General features: G+C 41.7%; 1 protein-coding gene across 3 annotated transcripts in view; it reads left to right on the top strand.

Moving 5' to 3' along the window:
* Map3k13 (mitogen-activated protein kinase kinase kinase 13) overlaps positions 1 to 18,694 on the top strand; it is a 135,048-nt gene that overhangs the window by 87,782 nt on the left and 28,572 nt on the right. For all 3 annotated transcript variants that reach the window (XM_051191192.1, XM_051191193.1, XM_051191191.1), the window contains 2 exons: positions 11,948 to 12,495; positions 16,765 to 16,948. In XM_051191192.1, coding sequence (XP_051047149.1) covers positions 12,027 to 12,495; positions 16,765 to 16,948 — 653 coding nt within the window. In that variant the 5' untranslated portion in view covers positions 11,948 to 12,026. The remainder of the gene's footprint in view (positions 1 to 11,947; positions 12,496 to 16,764; positions 16,949 to 18,694) is intronic.

Genomic DNA, 18,694 nt, shown 5'->3' on the forward strand with positions numbered 1-18,694 from the left:
GTGTCCTTTTATTTTTTAGATTTGGTTAGCTAGGCCTGGTGGTGTATTTCTAGAATCCCAGCATCCTGGAGACTGAGGTCAGAGGACTGTGAATTCAAGGCCAGCCTGAGCTACATAATGAGACCTGTCTAAAGCAAATTCAAAAACTCCAGCCAACCAGTTATCCGTCAGACAACAAAAGCTCCATCCAAGCAAACCAAAAAAGATAGTGATAGTGAATAAAATATGAATCCAGGTCTATCTTCCTCTCTTCCCGGACCTTCTATTTTACACCTTTGTAATTTTGATATTAATATGAAATGCCAATTTAGAAGACTTTATTTGTGGTGCTAAATTTTCTAAAACTTTGATTTATTCCTACTTACTATATAAAAGTAAAATGCTGAGCTTAACAATTAATAACATTTCCTCTATTAGCAACATGGGGAAAAATTGTGTGACCTAAGACATCCATTTGACCACCTTGCCTTTTCTGTCTCTCCATCCTGCATCCTGGGATGTTGGCAGAAAGCCAAGGTAATTTCCAGAAATTGGCAGTTCCCTGCCAAGTGTGCAGCTGTGCTGTCTAACCCTTGCCTACTCATTTTGTGTATAAACTACTTCTTCCTTTTGAGGCCAAAAATTTCACAGGGCAGAAGTATGCCCCAAGGCAGGGAGGGGGCAGACAGAAGCCTAAAGGCAGTGGCTGCTCACCACCGTGCTGATTTTCCATGAATAAAAACAATGAAGCAGTCAGTTTCCAAGAAAGTGCCTGAACCAAACTTGGACAGGAAGAGGGACACTGAGTAAAGAGCAAATGACAGTGATTTGGGGCGGAGGGAGGTGCTGCTTCCCATCAGCCTCCACTTGCCATCTCTCCTCTATGCGGTGGCTGTGGGTGGGTGTATGGGTGTATGCACAACAGGTAAAATGTAGATATTTTTATCTTCTTGCACTCTTGTGAAATATAGCTCTGATCTCATTTGAATATAGTCATGGTGATGGTTTTTCTTCCCCTTTGTTTATGCACTCTCAATCTCCCTGCCTTTGTGGCTTCATGTTGGCTCTGGTGTTCTCTGGGAGCACAAGGGATGACTGTTAGACTGGTACACACAGTGAGGCTGACTCTCTGCCCACTGCCAGAGAACACTCGCTAAGTGGTCTGTGCTGTTGTGGAAAGCTGCATGCTCACCCCTGAGGGTGGGTCTGTGCCTCCTAGGCACACCTTCAGTCCAACTGGAGTAAGCATTCTGAGCTACTGTTTCTTTTGGCATCTGTTCTGGTGATATTGTGGCTATATATTTCTCTGTCTAACAAACAACCAGGCTAATCAAAGGAGCCACGAGAAAAAAAGGAAGGCTCATCTAAGCCTTGCCTCTGGTGAACAGACTAGCATTCCCTGGGACTTGATTTGCATTGAGAGAAGTTACGGTGAAACTTAATCCATGAATATCCAGCTAGATTCTTACAAGTTCTATGTGCAGAGAGTGTGGAATATTCAGGAATGGGGTCTAACATTCACATTCTGGGAAGTAATCAAAGGGCAGTGGCGGTAGCCCAGTGTTTGGGGAGTCTCTTGGACTCCTCGGCCTATGACCAAAGGGAGGATTTTCATGTCTGACTCTTAGGGGATCATTTTCAACCCAGTGGCATAACTTCTTTAAAATTATTTATATATGTATACACATACAATTATAAATAGTATACATTTTTGTTGGTTGGTTAGTTTGGGGGTTTTTGTTTGTTTGTTTGTTTGTTTGTTTTCTTTTGGTTTGGGTTTTTGGTTTTTTCAAGACAGTGTTTCTTTGTGTAACCACTCTGGCTGTCCTGGAACTCACTTTGTAGATCAGGCTGGCCTCGAACTCACAGAGATCCGCCTGCCTCTGTCTCCCAAGTGCCGAGATTAAAGGTGTGGACCACTACCACCCAGTACAACAAATACATGTATTTTTAAGTAAGCATAAAATATGTTTTCCTGTTGCTTTTTCAATTATCCTCAGTGTTCTTTATCCCACTTCCTCTCTCTCAGTATTGACATCCTTCTTCACACACACACACACACACACACACACACACACACACACAGCACTTGTGCCCTACTCTCCCACTCTGGAAATCTCTCCACCGTGGTCCTTGTTTTACTTTCTTTCCTGGTGACTTCAGGTTATAAACTGACTTCTTAAGATTCAGAGTGAAAACTCATAAATAATAGACCACTTGCCCTTTTGTCTTTGGGGTCTCGATTACCTCACAGAGTATAATACACTCTAATTTCATCCACTTACCCGTAAAGTTCATGACACATTGGATATTACCTGATAACATTCTAAGCTTTGGGGTCTGTTCACACTTTCCAAAGGATTTAGCTATCAGTCACAATAATGTTAGATCACACACAGACATGGCCTATTACAAGGGTCGAAGATGGCTCAAGACAATTTAGCTGTGTAAGGAGCCCTGTTGTTGCCTGCCACACAGGGAAAGCCAGCGGTTGAATCTTTCAGCTGCATTTTATTTCAGTAGCCACAGTCAGAGAAGACTGGATGAGCATCCTGAAGATCTGTCTTCATCCATTCTTTAGCTGGCAGATTATGTATCAAGGAAAAACAAAGGCAGTCATCATTCCAGTTTAGTCAGGGGTCAGTCTTGCCTCAGGTCTTGGTTTGGTACCTTTCTCCATAGTCTCCTCTCTGGAGCAGTATAAACACCAAGGCCTCAGAGCCTAACTTGCTTCTGAATGGGTTCTTGAGATGCCATCTAGAATGAAGCTTAATGCAGAACAAACCAACCACTAGCAGTATGTGATCCCTCCCTGCAGAATGAAGTACCAATGTGTCTTACAGTGTAGACTGTCACCTGGATCTGCAGCACTCCAGCCTTGCGCATCTCTCAGGTCCTGGTCTGTCAGTCAACCTTTGTAGCCACAGCTTCTTCCCAGGGACTTTATTCTCACCCACTCAGTACCTTCTCCCTCTCCTCTTGCTCATGCTTTCCCAGCTATTGGGTTCCTGTGCTTCCTCCACATGAAACAGAGTTTAACACCTTCTGGCACTTGTCCCAAACTGTGCCTCTTTCTTCTGTGAGAGCACTCATTTGTGTCTTTGGGGTCTGGTTTTTACTTCTGTGGAGTAGGTCATCTTTGCATTTTGGTTTCTACCATGTTCTAGATGCTCATGGGGGAGAATCAGGCCGCTCTGGGACACAGACTTGCTGGTGAGTCGAGCCTGGCTGCAGAGGCAAAAGAAATGCAGAAGAGGGACTAGTGGGTGGCTAGGTAGCAGGCTAAGATGGGGAACATGACAGGCAGACCACAGTTGATAGACTGAGTCAGTGGGCCACCCAAGCTGAAGTCCCAGGGCAGTTGGGAGTCTGATCACAGGTCAGTGAGGCCGTTGCCACATCAGTCTTAGTTATCCACCACTTTATGTAGTTCAGGGACGGAGTCACACCCTTTCCATGGTCTGGTGTGTTCAGTAAGCTCTTGGTCCTGATTCTGCCAATAGTTTTAATATGCATGTGTGCTACAACAGTCTCTATTCATCCTGACAAGTGTGTAGGACAGTACCCTTTCTACTCTTGGGGGTAAGTTGCTTTTCAGTCTGTGCTACATGGGTGCTGCCAGTCACATGATGTGGTTTGTGTGTCTACCCACACCTCTATCCTTGTAATGGAGTCAGTGTCTGAGGGCAACACATGGCCTGGAGAACTGCTATGTCCGTGGTGTGGAGTAACTAGAGCAGGCAAGCACTTTCCTGCTGAGCCCTCCCCTGGCCCCAGAATACTTTTAGTTATATTTCACTTTCTGAGACAGGGTCTCAGTCCAGGTCTTAGTCCAGGATGGCCTTGAACTCCTGATCCTCCTGTTTCCACCTCCAAGTGCTGAGGTGCACCTGTCTCCATCTCTCCTACTCCCATACTCCCCAGTGTGATAGCAGAGCTATTAAGGTCTGGTATCCCTTACCAGGCATGTTCAGCTGTCTGCAGAAAGCCAATTACAAGGACAAAGTAGTAGTGAAGAACAAGAGTGAGTGAGACAGAGTCAGAGGCAGAGAGAGGAGAGAGACCAAGAAGAGGGACAAAGAGATCCACTGACTCTCACTCATGCTCTGATTCTATCTTCAAGGTCCTGGCATGCTGCACAGGTTTAAGTAAATAGCTAGAGTTATACACAACTAAGCAGTTCTGGTCAGGGTGCGGCCCTGTCCACAGACACGCCATCACTAACCCATCATCGTCTTAGCTCCAGTTTCTCCTCCAAGGTCCTCTGACAGGTTGCAGGTCTCCTTCTGGGAGACAAGGTTCCCTCTGCCTGGCCCTGGGCCTCAGTTGTCTCCTCCCAGCATGAGAATTCTTTTTTTTTTTTTTTTTTTTTTTTTTTTTTTTTTTGAGGCCATGGTTTCACCTAAAAGCCAAAGTAAGGACAATGTCTTTGAGAATACCCTTGATTTGGCCAATCTGTATATTATAGGCACTCTGCTCTTGGTTCTTACAAAGTTTTCTGGTTTTGATTCTGCATGTGCCCAAGGCCATCTGGTACCTTGCTATTGCATCTTTAAGGACAACAAAGCCTGTCTTGGTCCTAGTGAGCTTTACTCGGGGTCCTAGGGTACAGGATGGTTAGCAGTCACCATGTCAGCTGTGAAGGAACAGACACAGTACTATCTGTTCACCCTCAGCAACCCAGGGAGTCCTCCTATATTTTTAGGGACCCTAAGTTTCCTAACCAGGATTGGTGGCTTTGACAATGAAAAGAGACTAGCCAGCACAGTGAAGCTGTTTTCACATATGTGAGTACGAGAGTTAAGTGGAGGAGGCACTCAGAGAAAGGGCACCTCCAGATTCCAGATGTGGGTATGTGCTGCCTGAGGGAAGTAAGGAAAGTAATTAATGTCTTGATATTAGCCTTATGCAACAGTCCCGGGGCTCTCACGGTTGCTAAGAAACCTTTCTCTTTCCTCTTTTGTTAAGTGTGATGAATGAAGTGGCTCCAGACTGCCTTGAGTGGGATTATGGAGGTGGTCTGCACCGGGTTAGTGGTGCAGTTTCCCTGCTGGTTGCTTCCTGGGGAGATCCCTGAGAAAGCAGGGCTTTACATGGTTGGTAATCATGCTGGCACTCTTGCTTTTCTGCTGGCAGAGGCTTCAGTTGGATTCCAGGGTAAGGGAGCTCTTTTTCCTTTGTGAGCCCCCATAATTTCTCCTGCTTTCTGTCCTGCTTCAGCCAGGGGCTCTCAAGTTTACATCATCTCATGTTGATGCAATGGGGAATAAAAACTTGAGGGAAAGAACTGACGGAAATGAAGGAAAATGGGTTTATTGTTTCATTTTACTGTCATCTTCCAATTTGTTTGTTTTTTATTTATCTTATGTATTATACTTTATTTTAATATTCCTTGGATGCCTGTTTTCTAACTAGAGACAGAAAGGTTATGGCCAGGAGAGGAGGAACTGGGAGGAATAGGGTAAGGGGAAACCATAATCAGAATATATTATATGAAAAAAAAAATCTATTTCAATAAAAAAAAAGAAAAGAAAAAAGAAAGAGAGAGAAATTAACTCCCAAGTGGCCTTTCCAAGAGAAGGATATACACACCCCCACCTAGGTTAATGGCATTTTTTGGGACTTATGTCAGTAACTGAACAGAGACTGAGGTAATCTTTATTGAGATTAGTCATTCTTCTTTTTACTATGTTGATTTACTTAAGGGTGTGTGCGTGTGTGCATGCATGCATGCATGCGCATGTGTGGGTGTGTTCACAACACACTGGCTCAGGAACCACAGTAGATGTGTGGAGGTCAGAGGGATCATGGGGGAAGTTAGCTTCCTTCTTCCATCATGTAGCTCCTGAGATGGAGCCAGGTCATCTGTCAGGCTTGGTGGCAGGAGCCTTTGCTTGCTAAACCATCTTACCTGCCCCAATACTAGCAGTTCTTGGAGGACGCCATGAACCAAACTGGTGAGCAGTCCAGCAGAAGAGGCAACCATGTGCTGCTCATTCAATCAGGGTCATCTTTGTGCCTTTCTTCTGTCTCCCCCACCTCTCTTTCTCATTTTACTCATTTTGTAGGCTACTGATTGAATCACATCTCTTGTTCGTGGGCTACATTGACAGACTTACATCTGTGTCACCATGGGCCCTGGCCCTCACTTCCTATGGGGAGCTCAGTCCTGTCTTGCTACAATGTGATTGGTATTGGTTTACTTTTCTCACACTGTGCCTTTCATTTCCGTCCATATTGTCACAAATGATAGTATATCATCCTTTTATAGTGGAATAATGTCGATCATATACAATGTGCATATACCTCATCTCTATCCATTCCTCCATTGATGGACACCTAAGTATTTATTATGGTTAATGCTGCAGTAAATGTGAGTGGGAATGCATACATCTCTTTGACAGACTGATTTCATGTCCTTCCTACAGAAGCAGATTGCTGGGTCACATGGCAGTCCTGCAAATCTACCATGCCGTTTCCCACAATCACAACACTAAATCACAGTCCACTGATGGTAGTCAGCACTTGCACACTTGCTGTGCCTCTGCGGTTCTGGTTCACACAAACCTGATAATTTGATGTTAAGCATTTTCTCATACAAGTCTTGGCTGTCCTAACTATCTGCATAAGCTTATTGCCCATGTTAAGTCAGATTATTTTAATGCTATTGGGTTGAGTTCTTTAAATATTCTAAACATTAACTATCGCGGTTAAATAAGGATCAAGATAAACAAATAGGCGGAACAGATGTTTATTCAGGGAGAAATAACTTACAACCTAGACAGATGAACACCAGGAAATTCAACCCGATGCTCTCCTGTTCGAGTAATACCAGCAAGAGAGCTTTTCCCGGCTCTCTCTCCGACCTCCTTCCACAGGTCACTTCCACCCATGGCTCCACCCCCCAATGGGCGTGGTCAGTGCCACAGAAGGACTATCTCACTACAATTCCCCTTTTAGTCTAAAGAAAAGATTTAGGCTTAACACAAAACTATATACAAAACAGTGAATAACAAGTGTGCTCTAAGAAAAGGAAAATCGAGAACAAAATGACCTACATATCTAGTCCTAGGGTGAAGGCATAACGGAGTTTACAATAGAGTTGTCCTAAGCTGGAAAACGTTAAGTCTAGTACCTAATATATCTAACTAGGAAGAGAGAATAATAGTTGTGATAGTTTAATCTTCAACCTCATCAAGACCTGAGAAGGAAAATAACAATACTAGAGTAGACAGGAAGTGCGGATGGACAACTTCCAAAAGGTGCAGCAAGGACAGAAACAGCAAGCCACCTGGACAGTCACCCTAGGTCTCACAGCAACGTTGGTACACCCAGTTTTGGCTAAGGCCAAGAGAACTTGACAGACCACAACAACAGCAGGGAGGTAGAATGGCTGTCTTACCCTGACTTGGCAAGGTCAAGCAGTCTTCTATATTTGTCTCCTGCAATCATATAGGACTGCATGTCCAAATCAGTGGTCAAGGTGGGGGCAATTCTGTGCCCAACAGGCCATTAGCTGAGGCGAGAATGAACTCCAGCAGGAGCAACAACAGTGTCCAACATATTTTCGGGAAAGTGCATGGTGCTGTCAGGAGCAACAGTGTCTCATGTCAATGGAGTACTAATATTAAAACATTTAAATGCCATGTTCTGCATGTCTATGAAGTGATTGAAGATTAAGCATCTATATCTGACTAATCTCATAGGTACAGGAAAATGAGTGAAGATAATCTGTAATACTCAGGAACTTAGCTAAAAGACTGATTAAAACTTCCCTGAATAAATCAGGAACAAATACTTAAACAGTATAACTATATACATATACATACATATAAATCCCTAAAATAGAGGTAGAGTAGAAATGTCAAGACAAGAGGTAGAACTATAAAGGGCAGCATGATAAATATCCCAAACTGTATCAATATACAAATGTCTTGAATACAAGAAAAGTATACATACATAGAATATGGTAAAAATAATGTGCATAAAACATCGTAAGTGGAAAGATTTAACACAATATAACAAAATATAAACTTAATTTTACATAGCTTACCACATATAAGAATACATAACAATGTAAGCTGTAAAATACTATCTCATTCTTACTCAAATTCACAAGAAAATAGGCTAATCTACCTATATCCCATCTAAACCATACCTTTCCCAACCATTCCCTATTCCTGTCTAAAAGATAAAGCCAAGTGTAAGCATCATCTTCCATACCCAACCCTAAATAACTAAAACCAACCCAAAGACAATGACTATTATCCCAAAATCCCAAGGGTAGGGAAAGGGGGCGTCATTATCTTAAGGTTACTTCCTGCTGAAATGGGACAATGATTGCTCCAATGGATCCTGTAGGAAGAAAAATTTTTAGCAACCAAATTTCTCAACAGAACTGGCTGTGACATATGTAGCTAGTCACTGTGTGGCAGAAAATTCTTGGCTGTAGTTCTATTTGAAACTCTGGCCAGGGTGTAATAAAAAGATGCACCATTACAGCTAGCTATTAGTCATGAGTTGTCTCGAGCAAAACAGTCTCAAACCGGTTTTAGGGTGATGTTTGTAGTTCAGATGCATCAGGTTGAGTCAAGTGGAAACGATGATGTGGGGCCCCATCTTCTTTCCGGAGAGTTCAAAGACTGCTGTTAGGAATCATTATTATTCCTTGTGGAAAAGTTACACATCAATATTAAAGTAAAATTTTCAAGTTTTAAGGTATGCATTAGGGAAAGACAACAATAAGCATTAAAAGTATGTGAGAAAATTAGGATTTCAGAGAGAAAATTGCATATAAGAAATAAGTCCCCAGATTTTGTTTTCTTCTGCCTTACACCAATTGGCTTCTTGATTTAAGGCAGAAACCATGAATTTAATCTTAACAACATGCTTGAATTTAGAGAAGGAAAGCCAAATCCAACTCCAAAGCCAGCATTGGTTTACATAAATTGGGACTTCAGGAATACTAGATAGTAGAGAGAAATAGATTTCTGTATAGAAATAGTGTACTACAATTAAATTTTTTTTTACCATATATCAGATTCTGCTTCCTTAAGTGATTGTTTCTGAAGAGCTGTCTTCTCTTCTGTAGGCACCTACATGTTCAGTGTCTTTTGGCTATTTGATGATAGGGGAGAACACTTCCCCTACTTTGAGAGGCCTCCACACACCTCATGGGACCTAATTTGTTGAATGACTTGTCATTTCTCTTCATAAAATGTTTCTCTTGTTCAACTCAGATCTTGATTAACTTAGATGGTATCCATAGTTTTTCTTCTCCTGTAGATACAAATGCAAAACCCCTACCCCAACGTAACACATATCCTGCTTTCCATTCTGAGGTCAGTACATCCTTGAAGTACACTGGCTGATTTAGTTCAGATGTTTTTTCTAATGTCCAGTGTCTTTCTGCAGCTGTATTTCCTTTTTCATTAGCATTAAGAAAGTTTAATGTTAATAAGGCATTATGTAATCTGTGTTTGGGTGTCTTGGTTCCTCCTGCCTGTTTATGGAGCATTTCTTTTAAAGTATGATTGGATCTCTCAACTACTGCTTGTCCTGTAGGATTGTGTGGTATACCAGTTATGTGCTTTATGTTATAATACTCAAAAAACTGTTTCAATTTGCTGGAGACATATGCTGGAGCATTGTCAGTTTTTATTTGTGCAGGTATGCCCATAATGGCCATTACCTCTAATAGGTGTGTGATAACAGAATCAGCCTTTTCAGAGCTCAGAGCAGTAGCCCATTGAAATCCTGAAAATGTATCTATAGTGTGATTTACATATTTTAATTTTCCAAATTCTGCAAAATGAAACACATCCATTTGCCATATTTCATTCCTATTTATACCTTTAGGGTTACTGCCTGGTGGTAAAGGAGTTTGGTTATAGAATGAGCAAGTAGGACATTTCCTTACTATTTCCTTGGCTTGTTCCCAAGTGATAGAAAAATCCTTTTTTAAACCTTTGCTGTTCACGTGGTGTTTCTTATGAAACTCTGAGGCTTCTAGCACACTTCCTATCAATAAACAATCAATATGAAATTGATTTGTGCCTTGTGCTAGAGGACCTGATAGACCCATATGGGATCTGATGTGTGTTATATATATAGGATGAGTCCTCTTTCTGATAGTATCTTGTAACTGTATAAACAATGAAGTTAATTCTGTATTGTCAGGAATAAATTCTGCAGTCTCAATGTGTAAAATGACCCTCTCTGTTTATTGAGAGTCAGTGTATTGAGGGGTTCTTTAAAATCCATAAGTACCATGAGAATGGCATACAATTCTGCCTTTTGTACAGAATTGTAAGGGCTTTGAACCACTTTGCTAATTTTTCCTGATTTATATCCTGCCTTACCTGATTTGTTTGCATCAGTGTAGAATGTATGAACTCCAGAAATAGGTGTTTTTCTTACAATGCGTGGAAGGATCCAAATCGTTTTCTTTGTGAATTTGATTCTCTCAGTTTTGGGATAGTTGTTGCTAATCGTTCCCAAAAAGTTACTGCAAGCTCTCTGCCAATATTCGTTATCTTTCCATAAGGAGGAAATTTCCTCATTAGTTAAAAGTTCTATAATTTCTGCTGGGTCCCTTCCTATTAGCTGACGAAGTCTTAATTTACCTTTTATAATCAAGTCAGAGATCTTTTCTATATATGTTTTTAGTTTTTTAATCTGTTTATGTGGTAGGAATATCCATTCTAATATGATATCTTCTCTCTGCATCAAAATCCCTGAAGGATATTCTCTAGATGGTTACAATTAACCCTTATCAAATGCATAGTTCACAAATATTTTCTCCCATTTTGTGGTGGGCTGTCTCTTCACCATACAAAAGCTTTTTAGTTTCATATTATCTTATTTGCCCATTTTTCATTTATTTCTTGTTTTAAGAGTCTTATCCTACTTTTAACAAGTTTGAAATTGATTTTTGTCAATGTGACTAATCTAGGACAAATCTTTGTTCCCAGAGGTTCAATCCTCCATCAATGTTTTTAATGGATAAATCAGAAATGAAGAATAATTACATAGCTAGGGCCTAGCTGTGTTGCCCTAGATTGGGTGTAATATGACAAAAACAGTTATAGTTGAGGAATTTGCCTGTGCCTTTTGTCTGTGTGAACCGAGTGCTGCAGAGAAGTGATACCAGTGTAAGACACCAAATCAGAGAGAAAAGATGGACTGCAGCAAATAATCGTCTGTATGATATGTGTGTACATATTAGAGCAAGCTATTCCCTTGGTGATGAGGAAGAAAATAGTAATACAGGGAGATGGAAGCCAGAAGGTCACATGATAACCTGACCCCAGAGGGTCACATGACAGCCTTCTTCAGAGGGTCACATGATAGCCTATCTCCAAAGAAAAAGTGGGAATAGAGCATGCTGGGATACTGTGAAATCACACCTGTGTGGCTCTCCTCAATCTAACCACCTGTGGTGAACTGTTCACTTTTTGTATAGATCCTTCCAGTCTCTTTTCTTGAATATGTGCTCAGTATCCTTCAAATACATTCTCAAGCTTGTGTCAAACATATTGTCCTAACCATTCTTATATTATTGTCAAAAAGTTTCTCACGATAGTGAATACATTATTTTCCACTGTTGCACTATATGTGTAATAAACTTGCTCAACCTCCTCATTGCTTTTATGTTTTTTTAAACAATGTGTATTTATTTTTATGTATATACGTGTTTGGCTGCATGTATGTATGTGTTCCATGTGCATGCAGGAGTCTGCTGAAGTTAGAAGAAGTGTCAATTAGATTCCCTGAAACTGGAGTTATGGGCAGCTGTGAGCTGCCGTGTGGTGCTGGGAAGCAAGCCCAGTCCTATGAAAGAGCAGCAAGCAGTAAGCGCATCTGAGCATCCCTCCAGCCCTGTTTCAGGGTTCTGGTTGTGTAAATAGAGTTGGAGCTGTGTGGATACTAAGGAAAGTGTGGCCTCACGTTCTCTTTTTCCCTCCAGGTTTTGGATTCCCCTCTTGCATCAGACCTCCATTGCCATCTGAGTGTCATCTCAGGACCTGGGTCACCCTCATGGCACAATGGCCAACCCTCAGGAGCACCTGAGCTGCTCCTTTTCACCACACCTGCCCTTGACTGAGAACAAAACCTCCAGTGGACAGAATGAGCTTGCAGCTGTGGGGAACCAGCCTTTACCCAACCTCCCTGAGGACCTCCAGGAGAAGGCTATGCAGCCAGAACTGATGGATATCACAGGCAGCCCCATCTCTACAGCAGTGCTGACCAGTGTAAGCGAAGATTCCAGGAGCCAGTTTGAAAACAGTGTCCTTCAGCTGAGGGAACAGGATGAATCAGAGATGACTGTGTCTCTGGGGAACAGCAGCACTGTGGATGGGGACAGCACAAACGCGACGGAAGACATCAAGATTCAGTTCAGCAGGTCAGGCAGTGGCGGGGGTGGGTTTCTCGAAGGGCTGTTTGGATGCCTCAGGCCCGTGTGGAACATCATCGGGAAAGCATATTCCACCGATTACAAGCTGCAGCAGCAAGGTAAGCTAGAACACGTGTCCTGGGAAGGTACTTCCTGGACCACACTAACTCCACCGCCACCAGTAACTGAGTAATCTTAAGGAATAGACCAACAGTGAGGTCAGGTGACCACCCTTTCCCAATAGAACAAAGTCATACTTGGAGGTTCCTTTTTACCTAAAGCCAAACTATACAGTGTATAGAATAGAGTACATGCATATGGTCATAGATGAAGCATTAGAGTTCCCATTTGCTTTGTCTCATTTAAGATTTCTATTCTCATACATATCTTTGATGATTGTTAATATTTTAATATAGTTGTATAGAACTATAACTTATGAATAATTGACATATGAGTGAGTCTATGTTTCTTACTGATAATTTATAGTACCAAAAAGTCTCATGGTCAAAGTCAGGCGCAGTAGGTAGTGTGCCTTTTAGTCCCCACTGTTCAGAGGCTGAGGCAGGAGGATTACTTGAGGTCAGCTAGGCCAATCCTAAACAACATAATGAGACCACCATCCAAAAAAACAAAATCAACAACAAAAAAAAAGGTCAACTCTAAACAAGTTTGATGGCCACCAGACTAATTCAAAACCAAACTGGTACCATGCTATCCCTTAGAATGCCAGACCTGCCCTACATTGTAATAAAAGGAATTCTTACCTTGCAGCAAGGGCACAGCAGCCTAGCACTTTGAGAGCAGAGGACTCTAGCCAAGTTTGAGAAGTGTATAATTTCTAAAATCCTGAGTCTTAAATTCCCATCACCATGCAGCATGTATTCATTCATACATTCCAGTTCTAAGTAAAAGAAGCACATGTTCTTGGTGTTGTAAATAGTTTACTGCCTAAAAGGAAATGACTCCGGTTCCCGCCAAAATTAAAACAATCTATCATCCTTATCTTAGGAACAATAATCACTAATAACTTAAGACTGTGTCAGGCTGGACATAGTGGTACATGTTTAATCTCTGTATTTGCAAGGCTGATGGAGAAGAATCATAAGTTTAGATCTAGCCTGGTCTACACCGTGGTTCTAGATCAGCTTGTACTATGTAATAAGACACTGTCTCAAAAACCATAAATGTGTCTGCTTGAGGCCCACAGTGGGCACAGAATCCACCCTGCAGGACCAGGTGCTGGGCAGCTGGTACCCAGTCCTCCCTCAGCTGGACCTGCTTCTGAAGGAATGCATGCGTGCCTGTGTATGTGTGTGCAAAATAGCATTTGGTGGCTCATGGCAATAACTCCACCTGCTTGAGAGCCTGAGGCAGGAAGGTTACAATTCAGTCATCCTGGGCTATGATAGTGATTTCAAGGGTAGCCTAAGCAACTTACTAAGACCATGGCTGGGAAAACATGAGGGCCTGTGGATTTAGCTTAGTACTAGAACCCTCAACCAGTGTGCTCAGGGCTTTGGGGACCTCTAGCACTAAAAAAGAAAGGTATATGTTTACTTCATGTTGTAAAGGATTTTCCATTTCTGAAATGGAAATGACTTGTGCCCTGCATATGGTAGACAAAGGCTCTAGCACTGAAATATACTCCAGACCCCTTCAGCAAGCATATTCTTTTTTTAATGTATGAGTGTTCTTGTAGGAATTTATGCCAGAAGATGGCATCAGATCCCCCTAGAAATGGTTGTGAGCCACCATGTGATTGCTAGGAATTGAACTCAGGACCTCTGGAAGACCAGCCAGTGTGCTCTTAACCACTGAGCCATCTCTCCAGCCCCAGCAAGCATAATTTTTAATGGCCATATAATATATAATTATTTAAATGTGCTGATATTTTTTAAGCAATCCCTTTGGTTTGACACTTGTTTGTACTTTTAGTGATTATAAACTACAATGTATGTGGTCTGTTACTTTATTTTTATGTATTTTGTTTTGTGTGTGTATGTACGTGTATGTACCTGGGGGGGGGGTGGAACATGTCGAGGTCAGAAGATAATATTGGGGAGGGGTGTGTGTCTTTCTAAGGTTCAAACCCAGAGTTCCACACATACCAGACGATGCTCTGCTTCAGAGCTACACCTGAGCCCTTTGTTTATTTATTCATCTGTAAATTTTGTTTTGTTTTTTAGGGGGGGACAGAGTCTTGCTTTGTAGCCCTGGCTATCCTTGGACTCATTATGTTGCCCAATCTGGCCTCTAACTCCCAGCAGCCCTTCTGCCTCAGCCTCCAGAATGCTGGGATAATGGATATGTCTCACCATCCCTAGTCTTAATTTGTTTTAAAAGAGTTTTGTTCTCTGCCTCTCACAGAACCAACTAAAAATCTATTTTCATAATAAGATATATTTGGTTCTTGGAGCCTCTGCTTGTCCAGTCTTGGGCTAATTTGTCTCTTCTTGGAGATCTCTGTATCCAAATGCATTATTGGTACATGCACATAAACATAAAGTATAAAACGTACTAAATAATTTGGTTTTTTTTTTAAAATAAGAATTTGCTATATAAGCTTAACCTGAGTTCAATCTTCAGAACTTGTGGTAGAAGGAGAGAACATACTTTACACACACACATACATTCATGCATATACATACTCATGTGCACACACACATATATACACTTATATGCACACACACATTCATACACACATACATGCACATATGCATATCCTCACTATAATAACTAATTTTTTTTTAAAAAAAATCAAAAGCCCCTTAAACATATTTACAATAGGCTAGCCTACAATTTGTGGTTCTTCCAAATCTCACTGGGCATCATTTGCTTCTTTGGTGATTCCACATTTGGGAGCTGTGTATATTTCTGAGAGACTGGTTGTTATATAGCGTCTGTTCATTTCAATAGGACAGAACATTTACTCAGAGTCCACTGTATCTTTTCCTACTCTGTACAGTTGCAGTGTGGGGGCTGGAGAGTGGCTTGTGGTTATGTTAATGGTCTTCCGTTAAGTTATGGTCAGGCATTAGCCATTGTTATTATGACCTGAGAGAACTGAAGAGGGTACCTCTGTCTCCCGGATGCTGAGTAACTCTCCCTACCCCCTGATGACTGTGATGGTGCTTCACAGCCAAGAACGCAGGGCTACATTCATTGGTGGTTCACAAGCCATTTGCTGGTGAGGCTGGAATCTCCTGACCTTTAAACTGAGGCCATTGTCCTCCTTACACTGGGGCTCCGGGCCCTGTGGTATTCACTCCTTGCAGTAATGCTCTGTTCAGAAGGGAAAGGGGACATTGAGGAGGACCAATGTGTGCATTCCTTCTTAGGTCTTGTAAGATAAAAGTACCCTTTGGTGAATTTCTGAAGTGTCTTATTTAAAATAGTTTCTTAAATTGTGAGTGGTGGTACATGCCTGTAAGCTTAGGATTGGGGAAGTAGAGGCAGGAGGGTCAGGGGTTCAGGGTCATCCTCTGTTATACAGAGGCCAGTCTGAGCTACCTGAGACCCTGTCTCAAAAATAAAATAAAATAACATTTTATTCATTATGAAAATGATAAAAGCTTATATTTTAAAATTAATACAGAAAAAGATAAATACAAAATGAATTACCAGTAATACCAATCCTTAGGATTGAACCCTTGTACTGCTCTTTGCAGGAGGAACCAAGTTCAGCTCCCAGCACTCAGATCAGTTAGTTCACAATCACCTTAACTCCAGCTCCAGGGAAGCTAACACCCTCTTTGGGCTTCCAAAGGCACCTGTGTGTGTGACACTTTCACAGAGACACATATGTATACACAGGAATAAAACTGTTTAAAATATTATTTAAAAGAAAGCAAAAGTTGAAAGCACTGTAGTAATATGGGTGGACAGGTTGTGCACAATAGCCAAGGCCATCCCAGCTCCGGCATGCACAGCAATGTAAGGAGAATGGGGACAATGCTGTCCCTAGAATGGGCCGCTCCTGCATTGCCCATCTAAGGCCTGAGTAGTTATTCAACCCTGTGCCTTAGGGTTCCCATCTTTAATTGTGATTAGGCCAGTAGGCAAAAGCACTTGGTATGCAAGCCTAAGGACCTGAGTTTATTACCAGATTCTGGAATGGAGGAAGAAGCTGACTCCCAAAGATTGTCTTCTGACCTCCATGTGATGTTTGTATGCACAGGCTCATGAACACAGACACACACACACACACACACACACACACACACACACACACACACACACACACACACAAATAGTAATTAGTGGGTTTTAAAAAAATGCAGGGTGGTAAAATAGTTAAACGTGGCATATGCAAATCACTGTACAAGTCTCTGATATGTGGTATGTCCTCAGTAAAGGGTTCTAAGCTTGCTTCTCACTCATGTGCCTAGATACTTGGGAAGTGCCATTTGAGGAGATCTCAGAACTGCAATGGCTGGGGAGTGGAGCCCAGGGAGCTGTCTTCCTGGGCAAATTCCGAGCAGAGGAGGTGGCCATCAAGAAAGTGAGAGAACAAAATGAGACGGACATCAAGCATCTGAGGAAGCTGAAACACCCCAACATCATTGCATTCAAGTAGGTCAACTCACTTTGTCCTGCTGTCTGCTTGGTTATTTAGCCAATTGGCTGGCTTTGTTTAGGTACTGGTTTTAGAGGGGGATTTTTGTTTTGGTTTTGAGAGAAATTCCTCTATCATGCACACATAAGTTCCTGCTTTGGAAGATATTTCAAAAGCCCTTGATAGGCTTAGCACAGTACTAGGGGCTCTGGTAGGGTGCTAAAGTTCTAGCAAGCCTGAGTCATGCCCTCAAACTCTTTTAATCTAGTTCACCTTTGCAGGGGCATGTGCTGTTTATACATAATGCACACAGACCAGAGAGGAGGAAGGAGAATCTTGTCACACTGTAGATCAGCCTCACCAATAGCATGTCAAAGATCACTCATGGTAATCCAAAACAGCGTCCTGAAACTCAGATAAGATTCAATAGAGCTGGTCCCTGGATGGCATATATTTATTAGTTTCCAAGAACTCCTTCTTAAAAAGTAACTTATAAAGACAGGCATCTTTACACTATAGCCTCAGGCTTTGCCTCATCCCTTTCTTGCACATATAAGCCAAGCATTTACTAATATTGAATCACAAATTTATTTTTAACACTTCTCCAATGTATATATGCTTTTACCAATTTTTAAGCACTAAGGAACTTCCCATGCTAATTAGATGATGTGTTGGTTTGTTTTTACATAAAAAGTTACATCTTGACTAAATAATACTTTTGGAAGTAGAATATCTCCAGTTTTTCAGAGTTGCCTGATACGATTTCACAGCTGTCAGTACTAAGAACAACACTCACACAAATACATAGTACAAAATGACAGAAGTGTGTTCAGGGATGTCTCAAGAATCTCTGGAAATTCTTTCCTAATCTCAAGGAAAAATTAATTTAATGGCCTTTTATGAATCTCAAGTCAGCAACCCAAATAATCACTTTTGAATCAAGCATTTTAGGGCTGGGGAGAGGATCAGAGAGTAAAGTTCTTGTTGAAGACCCAAGTTTGAATCCCAGCTCCCTAATCTCTATATATGAGGGTATATGCCTGTAACCCCAGTGCTGAGAGAGTGGAGATGTATTCCTGGTGGTCACAGACTGGCCAGTATGGATAAAACAACAAGCCCCAGGCTCAGTGGGAGACACTGTCTCAAGAAACAAGATGAGGACACCTTAATGTCAGCCACCGACCTCCATACATGCCCATAGGTCAGCACCCCTGCATACACACATACACACATGCATGGGTACAAGAAATAAAATCAAGCATAACACAGTGTAATCCAAAGGTAGACTAATTAGCACTTACATGCTGAAGAATTAAAGCAAGAAAATGCTAAAAGTGTTTGTTTTCCATTATTATTATCTTTCTATAAGAACAGAAAACCATACAGTACAAACTCTGTAGTTCATAATGTGTAGTCCTAGTCTGAGCTGAGCTTTTACAGTGTTTGTTGGTGTTATGTGCTGATAGCAGGCACAGTGCAAAGGGAAGTAGGGCCGCAGGGAAGTTGTGATGCACTCAGATTCACCGTACATTTGATTTTGGATTAACTTTACTCATTGCACATTCAGAAACCTTTACCATTACCAGATGTTTTCTAACCCCTACACGTGGGGTTATTATGCACAGTTTAAGGCTCCTAATTGAAGAGGCCAGCCAGGGGTAAACCTGTGGAAAGCACTATAGTTGGAAGGTGGCTATGCTCACCACTGTCCCGCCAATGCACTGCAGCACTGAGTCTGGAAGTACTAAGTGCCAGCTTAGCTG

This window comes from Phodopus roborovskii, unplaced genomic scaffold (assembly GCF_943737965.1).
Source record: "Phodopus roborovskii unplaced genomic scaffold, PHOROB, whole genome shotgun sequence".
Lineage (NCBI taxonomy): Eukaryota > Metazoa > Chordata > Mammalia > Rodentia > Cricetidae > Phodopus > Phodopus roborovskii.